The sequence below is a fragment of the Meles meles genome, chromosome 7, assembly GCF_922984935.1.
Source record: "Meles meles chromosome 7, mMelMel3.1 paternal haplotype, whole genome shotgun sequence".
Taxonomy (NCBI): Eukaryota; Metazoa; Chordata; class Mammalia; order Carnivora; family Mustelidae; genus Meles; species Meles meles.
The window spans coordinates 85211050-85228965 of record NC_060072.1 but is presented as its reverse complement, the minus strand read 5'-3'; the positions used below and the strand labels follow the sequence as shown (position 1 = coordinate 85228965).

The 17916-nt window shown below is 52.4% G+C and overlaps 1 protein-coding gene across 1 annotated transcript; it reads left to right on the top strand.

Annotated features, from left to right (window-relative positions):
* The first annotated feature begins 2621 nt into the window (after positions 1–2621).
* On the top strand, positions 2622–17407 carry ENDOU (endonuclease, poly(U) specific). The gene is made up of 10 exons (XM_046010939.1): positions 2622–2676; positions 7243–7365; positions 9660–9731; positions 10197–10331; positions 11000–11171; positions 11562–11761; positions 13922–14035; positions 14665–14771; positions 15525–15667; positions 16286–17407. Exons 1-10 carry the CDS (start codon positions 2622–2624, stop codon positions 16404–16406), a joined length of 1242 nt encoding a protein of 413 aa, XP_045866895.1. The 3' UTR covers positions 16407–17407.
* Positions 17408–17916: the final 509 nt, after the last annotated feature.

Below are 17916 nucleotides of genomic sequence, written 5' to 3'. Positions count from 1 at the left end.
GGACCCCGCCTCCTATGACTCCCACCTTGCTGGCTGGCCCCCTGGGAAGAGCTTTTAATGGAGAGTGGAAAGCCCACGTGAGAACCTAACTGGGGGAGAACTTGGAAAGCCAGCCAGGCCAGGCAGCCGCCTTGAACACCCTTTCCTGCATTTATCTCTATATACGCATATGTAATCTGATATGCACATCTCTCCATACGCATAGATAAATTGAATTTATCTATGAGGCATCTCTGCAGGAGTGTACGGTGGTGTGTTCATACACTGGCTTGCTGGATTGTTCCCAACTGTCCTATCTACTTTCCTCCACATCAGCATGCCTTGGCTTATACAGTCCCGGGGTGGCCCTGAGAGGCACAGAGGCATCCAAGTGGAGGCAGGACAGCCTCTTAGGATCGTGCCAGGCTTGCAACTTCATAGGAGGAGTGGAGCCACATGGCTGCTGAGGTCCCTTTCATTCCACGGAATCTGAGTGCAGACCACTGTGCTTCGTAACCCAGACGTGGTTAAGTGGTGTTGATGCATTCTGCGGGACAATGTGGCATCAGTGCCCATTAAGATGGCATCTGGTTGGAAGTTCTGCTGCATAACTTACCGATGTGCTCCTGGGGGTACCTGCCAACCTTTCTGTGCCTCAGTTTCCTCCCCTGTGAATGGGGATAACAATAATACTCTGAAGGGTTGTAGAAGAGGGACAGAGGGAGTGCGAAGGAGGTTCCGGCATGGGACTCCCCGGGCACGTGCTCGGTCAGTGTTGGCCATTGTCCTTAAAGCTGACATTGGGGTTCTTTTTTCAGACCTGGATCCTCAGATGTGCCCTCTGGCTCTATGCGGTCAGTGTCAACCATCCCTTAGCTCCCAGCCTTGCTCCTGCCCTAAAATTCCCCTGTTGGAGGGAGGAGGTGCTCCTGCCCGGAAATTCCTTCCAACAGGCTGCTTAGCAGGACAGTAGGGCCACCCGGGCCGGACGGACTCCACACCGTCAGTCTCAGTGGGGTGCCTCCAGCCGGGCCCTTGGAAGGCACTGTCCACTCCAAATTCTGAGGAGTTGTTTTCCTGGCCCAGCCAGTGACCATCTCCTTTATTCCCTAAACTAACCAGAGTCTGAAATCCAGGTGTGTGCCACCAGCCCGCTGGCCGTGGTCGCAGCCCGCTCTCTACTTGGACTTGACCGCTGGAGCAGTCCAGGCAGACTTTCTGTTTTTACTCCCTCAACCACCCTCCCTGTTCCATGAAAGGGCCAGGCTGACGTGTCAGCTGTGCTTCTGCTGTGAGTCTCTTGCAAGGCAGCTTGTCACAGGCTGTCCTGTGCACCCCGGAGCGCCACGTGGGGTCTCATCTCCGCACTGAGAGTGGGGGGAGGATTCTCCCCAACCCACTGTGGCGGCCAACCCTGGGTGTGGGAGGGAAGCCCCGAAATGAACTTGGCAGGGCTCATCAGGTTCAAACCTGTCATTCCAGAGATGGGGAAACTGAGGTCAGTGGGAGGAAGCATCCCACATTTCAAGCATACTGGCAGAGGAGGACGTGTCCCCTTACTTCACCCCTGGAAAAAAGTCACTATAGAATAGTCTGAATGGTTCATCCGTTTTGCTTTCTTATATGAGGCTTTTCTTTTATTGAGAGGTCAGAATCTCCATGCAGCACTCTTTCTGGAAAGAACAATTTACTTAACAGATTTTACCTTTAATAGGAGAGGGAACTTGGCAGTCCCACGTTGCCGCTCCTAGGACTTGGGGAGGAAGGACTTGGAGAAGCCTCACCTCCATGGGGAGGGTCCATGGGAAGATGAGTGTAAGTAGGGGATGAAAGGAGTGGGCTCCTGGGCCCCCAGGAGAGGAAGGATGGGTCCTCTGGCTGTCTCTGAACCTCTTGCCCACTGCTGACCTTGTAAAGCTGGAAACTGTGAGAACCTGAACTGTGAGAAGTTGAGGTGCTGACTCAGTCAGAGTTAGAGACTATTTGCATATTATTTCTGGGGTGCTTGGGCTATGTGTGGTTTGATGTTAATAAGAGCAGCCCTTATTTCTGACCTACACCTCCTGTATCTCTCCTTGGACTGACCCTAACACTTGCTTGAGCTTCACTTGAGGTCAAACTTGGAAAAATCCCTTCACTAGGTTCCTCATATTAGCATCAGGAACTCAAAGATGAAGCCAGCCTGTAGCTCCTTGGAAGGCCAGGACAGTGGCTTGTTAGTAGGTGGGTGTTTGGAGGGCATCAGTCACAGACCAGGCCATCAGTCTCCCACTTGGGATGGAGAACCGCACCCTCCCTTCCCCCAAACTAGGCCCATCTTGCTGTGTCTGCTTACATGACCTATTTTCTGGCTACAGCTAGTATTACCTGTTCTAAACATCTGGAATTACCTGCCTGCTTAGTCACCATCCCTCTGGCTTCAAACAGCTGTCGGGCCCCACCCCCTTTCCACCTCTTATCCATCTAGGGTCCCTCCCTCCCCTTTTTCTTCCTGGAAGGATCTGGAGGTACCAGATCCACAAGTTCTGATGTCTTTAAAAGGATCAGCCCGGGCAATAAGGCTCATTTGAGAGCAGTGACATTCACCTTGACTCTAGTGAAAGTCCAACAGCCCATCCCCTTTTGGCTTCCAGCTGGGCACCATGAGGGCCTGTGTGCCCCTGATAGTGGCCATACTCTTCAGCCTGGCCTGGGCTGGTAAGTCTTTATCTGGTGGGGGTGCAACAGTCCTGCATAAAGAAGGAGAGAGTTGGGGAACTTGGTAGAGGTATGAGCAGAGTGGGACAAGGGAAGGTCAGCTCTGTCCTAGAGCCATGGAGCTTAGAATCCAACCCTGTCAGAGTATAGGAGTTGTCTTTGGGGTGGAAGGGACTGTATGAAGGGGGTTGCAGGGCTGAGGGACTAATGTCATGGGACATGGGACTAATGACCCTTTCATGAGTCCTCGGAAGACCAGACCCAGACATCCCTTGGTCCAGTCTGACTTTTGATCTCACCAAGGTTTGTCTGCGGGACCGCTGTGTGATGTAAAGCTTGCTGGGTTTGAGTGGCCTGGCTGCCCTTGGTCACTCTCTCCACTGCCTGTGGGTGGGTGAGGTTGTTTGGGGTAGGATCCCGCTCTGGGTAAAACCTCAGGAGATGGGCAGGCTCAGCGGGAAACTGGAAAAGGCCCTGGTCCAGAGGTGGACCATGTGCTCTCTAGGCTATATAAACGGTCAGTGGAATGGGCATCCGACCCAGTGACTGAAGAACTAGAGCACAGAACTGGCCCACAGTTACTAGCGGTGCAAGGGATGGGACCGGCAGGACAGCAACGCTTTCCTTAGTAGCTGGGCAGAGTGCTCGTGCTGATGTGTTCATTGGCTGTTGGTTAATGCGTGCGGAGGAACGACGGCCAAGGGAGGGGCCTGAGCTAAGAGGTGTGGGGAGAACACTCCTCTGCCCAGAGGAGAAAGAATCAGAGCTTGATGCCCACCCTACCCAACCCAGGTGGTTCTTAAATCAGACTGTCGTAAGGACGAATTAAGATACTGTGTAAAAAGCACCTTACGTGGAGTGAGAGCTCAACCAGCTGAGGTTTGGGTTATGAGTATGCTTGTACCTATTCCCGGCAGAAACCCTCGTTTCCAGTCAGGTTACGTATATGGAGACCCATGATGGGATTCCCAAACGGAAAACCTTTGGAGGAGAAAGCTGCTCCCAGGCCCCCCTGCACTGGGAGGGATGGGGGACCTCTACTCCGGCACCCGTGGCAGAGCAGCTGGCGATCAGCTCTGTCGGGGGCCCTGGGTGGTGGACAGCCAATGGGGGGGGGCATGAGAACTTCTAGCTTCGTGTGAGCCAGTGGCCGCTCGGTTAGCCCATCCCAGTCACAGGAGAGGAGAACGACTTTAGACATTGGGTCCCTGGGCAGCCATCCCCGAGGACAGAGGCAACAGTGGCTTTAGAAACGCAGGTGGAGCCCTTGCTCCCGGGGGAGGAGGGCAATCTGATCTGGATGTGGGGTGGATGGGGAGGTGCGAGTCCAATACGAAATGCTGCCTTCTTTCCTAAGGTGGGCAGGAAAGGGCTCGGCTCTCGTCCTTCCTAGTTCCAACATCTCAGAACTTAGAACTCCTCCAATGAATCATATGGAGGAGTCACCATCAGCCTTAGGAGCCTGGTTGTTTCAGGTGAACTGGGGCAGGAAGCTGGTCCTGGAAACAAATCTTCTTGGTTGGCTAGGTCTCCAGGGAAACAGCCTCTGGGGCTCCTGGACAGGCACGGATGGAGGATGATGTCCTGACCCTCAGAGCAGCTAAGTGCTGGTGTAATAGCGACACCCAGGTTTGAGACCAGACTCTCTGTGCAGGCAGCATGGATAGGGAGTGGACCTTCTGGCATATTGAAGTTTTGGAGAGTGCAGAGAAATTTAGCATCTCATGAGACAGGGGAGGCCCTAAGCCCTTTCAGGGGAATGGAGGGAAAGTCTGGGTCTGAGACAGACAAGGCCAATGTGAAGAAGGCCATGGCTCAGAGAGATGAGGCAGAAGGGCAAGGGGCTGATGGCTGCCGAAGCAGTGACTCAGTGCCTGGCCAGGGCGCGAGGCTCGCACAGGGCCCGGTGTGGCCCTCAGGAACAGGGCGGGGACACTGGAGTGAGGAGTCGGAGTGACTTGGTCCATTGAGTGTCCCCAGGACAGCCCAGCGAGGTACCTATGAGGAAAAGAAGTCCCTGCTACTTTTCCTCTCGCCCCTCAAATCCCAAGGTCGTCTCGAAGAAGACCAGGTTTATGGGGAAGGGAGTTCTCACTGTGGACAAAGTTCTCGAATAGAGATGACAAAGTCCACTCGGCCAGGGCCGTGGGGGGTGTTCTCCTGAGCTCCAGAGAGCTGACTAGTCACGTGGAGCCCTTCTCAGCCCGTGCCAGCTGCTGGAATGAAGTGAATTCTTTCCTGGGACTCTGCTGATCGGGCCCATTGTGAATGTTGCCTTGATCTGTCTGAATTTTCTCCCTTTGGATTCTGGGTGTTCTGCCAGGCTGACTGGGCAGGCAGCTGACTGAGACTTCCTCCTGCCTAAAAATTTTTCCTTAAGGTCTTTGCATTCAGGTTCCAAGGGAGCAACATTTAAGATTCAGAAAGAGTTCCACTGAGCCTAAAAGGACAAGAGGCCTTGGGCCTGGTTGTTTTCAAGGACAATCCACTGGATCAAAGGCCTGCCTCCCTGGCCACATGGGAGGCCCTGGATCCAACTGGAGGCTGTCTCAGGACGTGGTTAACCTTGACCTGACACCTCTTGGATGTAGAGAATACAGGCTCATAGCAATGACGTCAGCTAGGACACTGTCAGCGACATAAATGCACGGACACCCTGGTCCAAGGGCCGGCCCAGCTGAAAGCTAGGGAGGGAGTCAGCTAGATGAAGTGCATCCACAGGGAAGACTGCTCTAGCCTGTCTGAGCACTTGCCACATTGGAGCTGGGCGTGGAGTATTATCGCTGTTTATTTATCTAAGCTGCCCATGTTGCTAATAAGGATAATGTACTGTACTAAGTGCTTTACAAATATCAACTCATTTAATGCTTATAAGTATTCTATGAGATGGACCCCATTGTCATGAAACTTTCACAGATAAGGAAACTGAGGCACAGAAGGTTAAATAACTTGCCCAAGAGCTTATAGCTCGAAAGCAGCAGAACCAGAATTCCAACCCCATGAAGTTTTGGCCCCAGAGTCCAGGTCAAGTTCTTTGCTCTGCCACCCACATGAACACCATATAAACCCTAATCCCAGAATCCAAAGTAGTAACTAAACCCACAACCTTCATATTCACTTCCCACCCAATCCAGGCTTAAATCGAGATACGGTACCTGTGTGGAGTCACCACTAGAACCAAAACCCAAATCTAATCCAAGGCAAAAGTGGGGTAATTTTTCTTCTCCTAGTCTTGACACACTCTTCAACCCTGGAGTGGCATTAAACCTATCCCCTTATTCCTCAGCCAAACAGCAATACAAAACCTGTTACTTTATCGATAAATTTAATTCAAGGCCAAATCCCGACCACAGCTCTTAATCCGAACCTAAGGGACCCTAACTCTGGTCCAAATTAGGTTTCAGCTTCCACATTCACACAAATTCCAATGCTAATGGCGACTCTGACCCTGATCTTGACATCCTTCCTCGCCCACAGCCGGGCCCTTAAACCCAGCATTCACGAAACCCAAACCTCAGGAACCTCAAGTGGAAACAAAGACCCTGTAATTACCCTTAAGGCTCAGAATGGAAGGAAAGGGGCCCCGAAGCCAGCTGTCACCAAAGACACCTCCCGACACTATCTTTGCTGGAGTGGGCATGGTGGGGGTTGTGTTTTTCAGAGTGGTAGTGGGCTTGTACCATTTCTTTCGAAATTTTTTGTCTATGCCCCTTGTGACCAAAAATTTGCTTCTGCAGGCCATGTGGCTGGAGTAAGGGATGTGGTCTGTGGTCACACAGCGGATCCTGTTCCAGAATCCAATTCTCACGTATACTCGTTCCCCACATGAGCCTAAACTAATTCAAACTCTTTCCAAAGACTAGAAGAAACCGAAAGATGGGACCTGGGAGAAACAGGGCGCAGGAGGGACCAGGTGAAGGGGAGCAAAGAACAAAGGAGCAGAAGACATAAAAGGGGCAGGATGAGAGGAAGGGGGTGCCTGGGGAGAGGGCAGGTAGGATCACTGGAGCAGGAGTGACCACCTTCACCTATGTGACAGGTGAATGATGACCTGTGGGTCACGACCAGTCCACAGACCTCTTTCGTTGGTCCGCGGGAATTTTTTAAAAATTGGAAAACTTCACATGAAAAGGAAGGCTTCTCTTAAAAAACTAGAGGCTCTAGCAGCACTGAGCCTGCACCCCGACATAGCAGAGGGGCTGGAGCTGGGAGTGGCTGACAATTTCAGGCCGAGCATCAGTTCCAAGTTTGTTCCAGTCCCCACCGATTGCTACTGCCTCCTTTCTTCTTTACTTGCTTCTCTTAGAGGTCTAGCCTCGCTCAGCATTCAAGTCTGTGATCCTCATGTATATTATGAACCCTGCAGTACAGGGTGGTGGGGTGGTGGGGATGAGGCTTCTGCCGGTGCGTGGGAGGCTGCCCATGTATTTCTCTGCAGCAGATGGCAATGATCTTCCCTGCTAGGTGGGCCCCATGCCCCTGTCTGCAAACCCTACTGCAGGGGGCTCCTTGAGAGGGACAATACGACTCTCACAGAGCTGAGTTTGTGAACTTTACTGCCCGTAGGAAAATTAGAGTCCTGTGCATCTCGCTGTAATGAGAAATTTCACCGGGACGCTGCCTGCCAGTGTGACCGCCAGTGTCCCCGGCATGGGGACTGTTGTGAAGACTATGAGCACCTGTGTACTGGTGAGGCTCCTTGTCGGGGGAAGGGTCTGGGAGGCACAGTGGGCCAGGCCATGCCCATGCCAAGACTGTCTGCAGGGGCGCTGGCTCAGGTGTCTGGCAGTTCAGAGCTGCGTTCCGTGATGGATGACAGGGCTCTAGGAGCCTAAATGAGGACATTGACGAGCAGTGCAAAAGTCAGGATGTGTCAACTGCTTGTCCCAGGTATTCTAGGCTGTCCCCAGTCTAAAACCACAACTTAATAGATGTTATTTATCTGGAATATCTATCTGAACTATCAGGATTAGCAATACTATTTTGGAAGTTTAAGTAATTCCAAATGCAGCAGAATAGTAACAAACATTAACATAGCATGTATCTCATTACCAACTGTAATTCAACACTTTACATCACCAAAGTGTGAAAAGGGAGTTGAACTCTCCAGCCTCCGTGCCCCCAGGGAGCCTGCGTGGTGTCACTGTGACTGTTGTGATTCACACACACCACTCTGCTGGTAATGAGTGGACCGAGAGGCTGGAACACCTTCGATCTGTCATTCCCTGTCCAGTGATTAAATGGGACACGCACTACTCTGAGAGGCCAATTGTTTCTCTGTTACTCTAACATAGTTTTAAAGGTCATTTGAAAAAATTGTTTTGAATAATCCCCTTGTTTGAATGCTTCCAGTGTTTTAGACCGCCAGATAAATGGTCTTCTGCTTTAGGACATGAAGCCTCATTAAGTTCACTGTCAAACCAGGTGCCCCGACTCTCAGTTTGGAAAACATGATCACTAGAGCCATGGTAGGTAATAGCTAGCAAGACCATGGCATACGGTTGTGCAGGTTGTACACTGCACAAGGGCACCTGGCTGAGAAGCCAAGCTGACCAAAATTGAGTCCATTCTTGCTAACCCATGTGCCTTGCTTGGTGAAGAGCTGTGTCTGCTGAGAGAAAGGAGTACCTTTTCCTAATTTTCCCAAAGGGGATATCTGCTGACCCAGCCGTGTGCCCACTGAGCTGCTTCCACCAGAAGGAACCATCATTCCATTTACATGAAAACACCATCTATACCAGCAGGAGTTCTGTTGATCAAGCCCAGGGAGGGAAACCCAGGTCCAGAGCTCAGTGCCAGAATCAGAGCCTGCCCCTTTCCCCTTGCCTTGTGCCCTATTCAAGCAGACACAGGAGAGCCCATTCACCTTGGACCATTGGGCTGGCATTTCACAGCACAGACAAGACTTTGCTTGGGAGCCAGTCCATCTCCAAGCCTCTGATTTGCACCTCAGGATCCTTTTCCCACAGAAAAAATATGGGTGATGCTTGAGACCCTAAATTAGCCCTTGAAAGTCTGCTTAGCATAACATTGGCAGAGTTAAGAACCGGGGGATGGTCAGGACTTAGACCACAGCCTGTCACCAAGGAAGTGATCAGAACACGTGTCTTGGCTGAACACATCATCTGGCCTGTGGTTCTGATAACACGACACCATCCAGCAAGCTCACTAACGGATTCTGAATCACTTTGTAACAGTGTTGCTTCTCTGGGGGGAAATTACCCCCACCGTGTGCGGGAGAGGAGCTCAGAGTCCCCAGGAGCATCCTTCCTCTTCCTCCCCACCCCCACTCCACCCAGCCTGGCAGGCTAAAGGAACGGGGCGGCAATATGAACGTACTTTTCTGAACTAGCCTCCACCCCCACCCCCTTCTCTGTGGTCATTGCCAAGTGTTGTAAAGAAAGAAGGGAAGTTGGTATCTCAGGAAACAGTTCTTAGAGTTCTTAGTCCGGGAGGGCCTGGGTGGAGTTCACCCTTGACTGTGACTGGGAGTTATTATAGTAAGGGACGATCCTAAGCGAGGCCTTGTCATTTGGAGAGGAGCAAGCCTGTCCCTCTATCAACGTACCTTGAAGAAAAGTCATACCCGAATCAGGATTTTCAATCCAGAGGGCACCCCTTCCTGCCTCCCCTCCTCTATGTACAGATGAACACACTGAGCACCAGAATGCTGAAGTGGCAAGGAGCGTTGTCACCTGGGGAAATATTTTTCACTTTTTAGAACAGTTTGCAGTCATCTGTCCCCTTCTTTTATATCGTTTTTATTTATTTATTTCGTTTTTATTTATTTATTTAGGGCACTTTAAAAGCACTGCATTTATTTCCATATTAATCAAACTGTCTTCCGTTTTTAGTTTGTCTCCTTGTTCATGGTGCCTTAGTCCCTGTTTCGTATTTTCTTCCATTGCACGGCTTGTCCCGGAGGCTGGGGAAACTGGGAGCCCTTGGGGGGTGACTGGTGACTCTACTTCTCTGACCTACAGGGGAAGAGGGCCCTGAAGAGCCAGAGCCATTCCTGGAGCTGGAGGAAGAGCCGGTGGAGGCCCCAGCTGGCAGTGAGTCTGCCTTTCTAAAGGGGGGGCTGCAGGCTAAAGGTGGAGGGACACGAGAGGTGACAAGCAGGAGGCAGCCATCCCAGTGGCAGCAGGCACAGTCCTGAGCTAGAGGGACCCCAAACCCAGCACTCAGAGGTGGTAGGAGGGCTGGCCTCTGCAGCCTGGGGTGTAGGCAGGAAAGGGAGCCTGAGGCTTATGGAGGGAAGTGGAAGAGATTTTATTTTTAGGGTGGGAAGATTATAAAAACAACAGGCCAGAAAGTAGAGTTTGGCCTCTCAGCAAGGCAAGGGCTTCCTGACCAGTGGAGGGTGTGTACCAATTCAGACTGTTTTCCTTCCCTGGAGATCTTCACTAGGAGTGTGGAGGGCGAGGTTGGAGGGAGAGGGGGAGGGGGGGACCCGGCGGGCTGGCCCGGAGCGACCTCTAGGGGTCTGCCCCACACACACCCTCTCCCTGTGCTATCAGATCTGTACTCGGCACCCAGCTCCTGCCGGGACCGCTGCCACGAGGCCTTCGACAGGCACCAGCCATGCCACTGCAATGCCCGCTGTCCAGAGTTTGGGAACTGCTGCACGGATTTCGAGAGCCTGTGTGGCCACGGTCAGTCTCCTGCTCCTTTTAGCACATCCCCAGAGAAGGAGGAACTCTCCAGAGCGAGAGTTCTGTAGGTGTGCTCTCTGGAGCAGCGTATCAGTAACCTCTGGGCATAGATTAGAAAGGGAGACTCGGGCGCCTGGGTGGCTCAGTGGGTTAAAGCCTCTGCCTTCGGCTCAGGTCATGATCCCAGGGTCCTGGGATCGAGCCCCGCATCGGGCTCTCTGCTTGGCAGGGAGCCTGCTTCCTCCTTTCTCTCTCTCTGCCTGCCTCTCTGCCTACTTGTGATCTCTATCTTTCAAATAAATAAATAAATAAATAAAATCTTAAAAAAAAAAAAGAAAGGGAGACTCTAGGAATTCCCCCCAGACCCACTGATTGGACACTCTGGGGGCAGGGCCCCCAAAACTGTTTTAACAAGCCCTCCAGGTGATTCTGGGGCATGCCCAAATTTGAGAACTTCCCAGAGGTGGGGGCAGTGTGGGCATTTTGCAGGCAAGGCCATGCGCCGATTTTAAGGAGCCTTTGGGCCCGAGGTCCCTGCCTTCCAACCACTAGGGTGATGGACTGCAGCCTCTTTCCCTGGCTGTCTGCTTCTGGAAGGTGCCCAGGGTAGGGGGGCTCTCTCCCCAGGGCCTTCCTTGGGCTGAGAACCCCCTCCCCACTCCTCCTAGAGGGCTTCTCCTACAGCAGTGATGCCATAACCAAGGAGGAGCTACAGAGCATCTCTGAGAAGATCTACAGGGCGGATGTCAACAAAGCCCAGAAGGAAGACATCATTCTCAACAGCCAAAACCGCATTTCACCCTCGGAGACCAGAGACCAAGTGGACCGCTGCCCAGAGCCGTGAGTCCCCTTCACGCTCCCTGCAGTGTCCCCCCACCCCCGGCCTCGCTTCTTTGCCTGCCTCAGCTCTTTTCTCCTCAGGCGGGATGGAAGGGAGAGAAGGAAATAGGTCTCCAGGGACAAAGAAAACCATCTTGAGGGGCTGTGGGTATCCAGTTGGGAGGGTTTCTGTGACTGCGCTGAGAAGAGAGCAGAACTTCCAAACGCTGGAGTGGGAGAAAAGAGCCGCCTCATGCACACCCTTCAAGAGGATCTGAGGTCCTGACTCTGCTCCTGACCTCCACCTTCGCGTGCCTGCCCTGGCCTGTCTGGCTGCCCCTGCAGGGGCTGGGTGGGGGTGGTCCTGCTCGATGTTCAGGCCTCCCTCGGGCCTCCCTCCACCTCCCGCAGGCTCTTCACCTATGTCAACGAGAAGCTGTTCTCCAAGCCCACCTACGCTGCCTTCATTAACCTCCTCAACAACTATCAGCGGGCCACGGGCCGTGGGGAGCACTTCAGTGCCCAGCAGCTGGCTGAGCAGGACGCCTTCCTCAGAGAGGTCATGAGGACCACGGTCATGAAGGAACTCTATGGCTTCCTCCGTCACCAGAGTGAGTGAGCAACCCCAAGCCCCACAAGGCAGTGCTCAGGACAGGAGAGCCTGGCAGCTCTGGGCCTGTGGGGGAAGTGAAGCGAGCAGGGGCAGGGTTGTATGGTGGCCAGCAGGCCTCTGGGAGGGCCAGGAGGGACCCTGGGCCTAAGTAGCGGAAGCAACCTCTGTCTGGCTCGCGTCACCTCTGCTCTGATTTACTCTGAGCGGCCTCGTGTATGCCTGCCATGCACTGCTCCAGTCTCAGGCTCTCTGCAAGCCGGGAGTCATCCCTGCACCTCCCCCAACTCCGCTGATCCCACAGGCACGTCACGTCGCTGCTGATTCTCCTTCCTCCTGCTCCAGGTCCAGGAAGGCTTGTTGGCTCACTCCACATTTTTGCCGGGGAAACAGCGACAGAAAATCACCAAAAGCTTCTACCGGGAGGGGTTTTGGCTAGCGCGGCTCTGGATAGGGACCCATTTGAATCAGACCAAAAAAGGTTTGAGCTGCAGGAATTCTTGGCAGGGGCTGTGTTGGTTCGTGTCCTGCAGATTCCTCTCCTGAACTCCAGGCAGCTGGGCTGGGCCTCATGGGCAGCTCTGTCCGGGTCCCCTCTGCTCACAGCGGCTGCCTTCCATCCGCCCGCTTTCCCTTACGTGTGAATCACCCGCGGCTTTTAGGTGCAGCGGGTAACGCGCGAGCAGCCGGTTGAAGAGGGCGCGATCCCGCACCGCCCCCTGGCGGTCCTCTGCCGCAAACACGAGCGAGAGTCTTAGCAGTGGGGGCAGCCCTCCAGCTTTCCAGAGAGAAGCTGGGGGTCCACAACAGGCTGATGACTTGTCTGAGCCCGGCAGCGAAGTCGTGAGCAGAGCCCGGTCTGGGACCCAGGGATCCCATACTGAGGCCGGGCTGTTCCATCACCTCTTTCCCTGTCCAAACCCAGATTGACCTTCAAGTTACAGCTCACATCCCACAAGGCTGGGTCTGCACCTGCCCTGGCTCCCCACTGCCTTTCAGCATCTCCACAGCATGTCATCAGAAGTCAAGGGTTGGGGGGGTGGGTAGTCCAAAATAGCTTTGGGCCCGAGGGGGCCACTTGTTAGTGGTGCAATCCTGGGCAAATGACCTTAACTGTCAGAGCCTTATCTGTGAAATGGGATCTTTGTGGATTAACACACGTGAAGCACTGGGTGGAAAGCCTAGCACTGGGTAAGTGGTATGAGCCATTCAGGCTGTGAACCCATTCTCTGTTATCGCGTGTACATTTTGTCTCATTTTCTGACTGTGTTTTAAGTCCTAGAAAGGCTAGTATATGTCTGGTGTCTCTTTGGTATCCTCCACATACAATTCCGAGAAGCAGTCGGTGTTTGATGGCTCCCTAAATTAGAGCTCCAGCCCCGATCTTCCCATTGGGGCCCAAATGCCTCGTTTCTAAACTGGGCATAATTGGTATCAACCCTATGTGACGATTCATAGGGTTAATGTGAGGACTGAAAGCACTTAAAACAGTTGAGGTCCATAGAACGTAGACAGTAAATTGAAATATTTTTGTATTGTTATTTGACTGATGCCCAACTCTTTGGCCATGGCTTGTGAGGCCTGGTGGTTGCCTACCTCTCGGACCTCCTGTCTGACCCCTCCCCACTATGCTCACTGTGCTCCAGCCACCCTGCCTTTCCCTTAGCTCATTGAATACAAAGCCCAGGTTGTCTTAGAGCCTTGCCCCTATTGTCCCTTCCACATGAAGACCATTTCCCCCAGATTTTGTGTGGCTGACTCCTTATCCTGCAGGTCTCTGATTAGTGCTACTTTCTCAGAAAGGTTGTTCTGATCTTCCTTTCTGGAAGAGTCCAACCCCATCCCAACCCCACCTCCAGCCATAGTGGGACACTCTGCTTTATTTTCTTCATAGCACTTACCTGCCATCATATTGTTTATTATTTGTCTTTTCCACTGGAATGGAAACTGTGAAAGCAGGGATCTTGTCCTTGCTATTTGCTGCTGACTCCTCAGCCTGCAGATCCGGGGCACTGTGGGTAGTTACGGAATGGACAACTGAATATCTTTGTTGGTTGAACCCCTGTGTCTCTTAATGTGCTGGAGCAGGTGGCTCTTCCCCGCTTCCCAGGACCTGGTCCCGCCTTCCCCCCTTTTAGGTCCTCTGTGTTCCTCCCCACAGACCGCTACGACTCCGAACAAGAGTTTGTCGATGACTTGAAGAACATGTGGTTTGGGCTCTATTCTAGAGGCAATGAAGAGGAGGACTCAAGTGGCTTTGAACACGTTTTCTCAGGTGGGATCATTACGCCTGGAAAGAAAGAGTTGGAGGAACGAAGAGAGACTTCTTCCCTCAGGAGGAGGGCGGCATCAGGCACTGAAGAACTTGCAGCCAAGCCTGTTAGCAGGGATGGACCTGTCTACCCCCAAGCCAAGAGGAAGGGGTCTGAGGAGCTGTTTTTGAGGGACAGTCTCCCGTGGAGTATCTAAAGGGGAAAGGAGACCAGACACTAGGGCTCCCAAAGGGCACACATAGGAAGGGAGCTGGGTTCGGGGGCAGGGCTGGCTACTTCTGAATGGTCCTCTGCTTTCCAAGAGGCCCACGGTCTTTCTCCCCACTGTCCCACCCCTTAAAGCTCCCACCAAGTTTGGCTTGCTACTGGAGAAATGGCTGAGAGGAGATTGGTCGCCCAGGCCAACCAGGAGGAGGAATTCTCCCAAGGGCTTGAGCTGAAAGTGGATGGGGAGGGCTTTCCTGGGTGAAAGTTAGGGATGTGTGGCATGCTGGGGAGTGTGGGCAAGGGGCTAAGCAGGTGTGCATTCTATGAGCCAAAGTCCCAAGAAGGGGGGACAGCGTTGGCAGGGAAGGGGCACAAGAGGTTGGAGGGGAGGCCCACATCACCCACCTTGAACTCTTCATTATAGGTGAAATCAAAAAAGGCAAGGTCACTGGCTTCCATAACTGGATCCGCTTCTATATGCAGGAGAAGGAGGGCCTGGTTGACTATTATAGCCACATCTACGATGGCCCGGTGAGTACTGGGTGCTGAGCTGGGGGCTGGAGAAACTTATTAGTACCCAGACTTCCTGCCCTCACTCTGCGCTCCCAGCAGCCAGACAGGCCTCTCGCCCTGCCTCTTGTTGGCTGCCTAGCAGGGATGGTGAAGATGACTTCCTGATCTGGTGGCCAGTGGGTTTAGGCACTGAGGACCCTGAGATTCCCTTCCAAACAGTGAAGGCTCCAGACCTGCAGAGGGCAGGAGGCAGAGAGCATTATCCCTGGATGGGAGGCTGGGGGCAGGGGAAGATCTTCAGAGGGGAACAAGTCTCAAAGGTATGTAATGACCTCCTACCTGAACTTCTTTAGAATGTGGCCTTGGCTGGAGATTTCCGCCTGGTTAATCTGAGTTCAACTCCCTACATTTTAGAAAAAAGAAACCTTTGCTGCCCTGTGCCAGGAAATAATTGGGGGACAATAAATTGTCTTTCTCCTTCACATGTGACGGGTACAAGGAAGCATTATGGTCCCCGATGCCCTGGCGTCAGTCACAGGAAAGCGGGCTCTGGCCTCTTCGGGAGACTCATGCTGGCAGCTCCAGACAGTCTGATCATCCAAGTAGGGCTCAGACCCCTTAGCCAGGCAGACCGTTTCCTTGGTCAATGTAAAGAATCCAGCTTCCCCAGAAAACTCATGCAGGCCCCTCCTGGGGGCTGCTACCATGTGCCACCTGTCTGTCAGACTCCACTCGTGGTATTCACCGGGCCTCCTTTATTACTCTCTGCAGTGGGATTCTTACCCCGACGTGTTAGCCATGCAGTTCAACTGGGACGGCTACTACAAGGAGGTGGGCTCAGCTTTCATCGGCAGCAGCCCTGAATTTGAGTTTGCGCTCTACTCCCTGTGCTTCATTGCGAGGCCAGGCAAAGTGTAAGTACTGGGCCAGCCAGGCCTGGGGAGCAGGCTGGAGCCACAGGCTGTCCTCAGCCAGGACAATCAGGAGAGCTGGATTCTGCAACTCCGTGGCTTGGACAGACCACCCTTTGGCACTTCAAGTTTCCTCGCTTGGGAAATGAGGTGGTTAGATAAGGCTGGTGGTTCCCAACCTTCACCTTAGCAGCAGAACCACCACGTGAAATCTTATGCAGAACTGTCATAGGTCAGAGATGCACTTGCCCTCGTGCTCCAGGCCTCTCTCTTCGGTCCCCAAGGCTGCGAGGGGGGAACCCCGGAGCCCCAGAGAGTATAGCTTGAAACCACTGGGCTTCATCTCTTCTAACATTTGAGGACTTTGGGTCCTACTATGTCTGAAAACCCTAAGCAGACATTTAATTTCTGGGGGTTCAGCTCTAGAATCTGAGATTTTAGATTACTGCTCTGGGAAAAAGGAGCCCTTCTGAAGGGCTGCCTGTGCATGGGGAGTGGGAGATAATGGCTGAAGAAAGCTGGGGCAATTCTCTGCATGGGTTGGGCTTGATCTCCCTAGTCAGGGGATGGGCATGGGGAGACGTGGTGGGCCCCTGTGACTTGGCCATCTTTCCTCCACAGATGCCAGTTAAGCCTGGGTGGCTATCCTTTGGCCATCCAGACCTATCCCTGGGACAAGTCCACCTATGGAAATGGCAAGAAACACATCGCCACGGCCTATGTGGTATCTTCTACTCGATAAAGCTTGGAGCCCTATGGGGCATGAGAGCAGTGAGAGTTTCTGCAGGATGCAGAGGCTATCTGCTCTGGGCTAGCGGAGGCTAGAGGAGACTGAGAGGGATTCCCAAGTCTAGAAATGCCCTTATGGTTAACAGAGAAAAGTACAAATAAGAAAAATGGAGAGGAACAGTCAAATCTTTGTGCTCCAGCATTTTGGAAAGAGAGTCCAGACAGAGAAGATGGGAGCCCTCTGTGGCCCTTGGCCCTGATGGGAGGTGAAACCATAGACAAGTCCTTGACCTCTCTAGGCCTCATGTTTCCTTTGAATGTAAAAGGAAGGGGTTTGCCCCCTTTCTTCTTTTTGGAGTTGGTGAGAGGGCAAACCTGACGAAATCAATACTGTGAAGGTGTTCTCAATTGTTCTTAAAAAGAACAGCAGATAAGAATTCAAGGTCACTATAATGGCTGTTATCATACACAGCTTTGCACACTGTAATTCAGCCCTAAGTTGGGGCCTCAAAGAACTCTGACCATGGAAATCAAGCAGTGGGTAGTTGGTCTTTTCTTGGGTTATAGCCTCTCAGGACAGGGTCTGGAAGAACTCTGACGCTTGAGGGAGAGGTGGGTGGGTTGACTCAGTGAGTGAGCTCTGGAGGGAGTGAACTTCTCCAGGCTAGCTCAGCAACTTCATCAAGAAGCTTTCTACTTGTAGATGTTAGTGTCAGTACAGAGGTGTATTTTGATCCCACATAGTTTGTGAAAGAGTTCCCCAAATAGGAGGAAGAAAGGAACTTAGAGCTTGGTGACATTAACAATTATTTTAAGGCTAATCCAGTAGCCATAATTTGCTGGAATTACTCCAGATTTAAAGACCAGGGAGAGTGGAGCTCTCTGTTCCAACCTCAATTATGCACTTTTCCTCCTGTGGCCTCAGGGAGAACCAGACATTGTACCACAGAACTAGGCTTGAACTATGGTTTACAGGGCTCGAGTCTCCAATTAAAGTCATTAAGGAAAGTTGAAGTCAATCTCCTCTTTGTATATGACCCCCCTCAACTGTCTGTCCCCCTCCTTGCCTTTTCCCTGGAGTGGAGAGTGATGTTGTTGGCTTCTGTGGCTCTTCAGGATGGTGTGGAGAATGTGGTATCTCAAATCCCAGAGGACTGACTCATCAAGTCTCTCTAGGCAAGAGGGGAAGAGAAGCCTCCTGGTTGATTTGTAATGTGAAGAGTAGAAGGAGGGAGGGCACTTATGACTTCTGGTTCCACATATAAGGAGCTTGGAAGTCACTATTCCATCCTAACAACAAGTGGAAAACTGAACAGACTGAAAAATCAACAACTCTTCTTGGATCTGTGAGAGAAGAGAGGACTCAAGCAAACCAGGGCCCTCAAGATTAGAAAGTCAGGCAAATATAGCTTGGAATAAGCTTGGAAAGATAAGCTTACTGGAGCAGAGACTCTCCTGCAGAAAGGCATTGCAGAAACCAGTGCCAGGATAGGAAAATGTGAAAGGGAATAGGTGAATTTCCT

Bases quoted from the DNA above. Each gene is read 5' to 3' on its own strand.
- ENDOU (XM_046010939.1), top strand. From the start codon at position 2,622: ATGAGGGCCTGTGTGCCCCTGATAGTGGCCATACTCTTCAGCCTGGCC. The intron at 10,332-10,999 runs GTCAGTCTCCTG...CACTCCTCCTAG, and splicing joins CGAGAGCCTGTGTGGCCACG to AGGGCTTCTCCTACAGCAGT. The intron at 14,772-15,524 runs GTGAGTACTGGG...TACTCTCTGCAG, and splicing joins GCCACATCTACGATGGCCCG to TGGGATTCTTACCCCGACGT.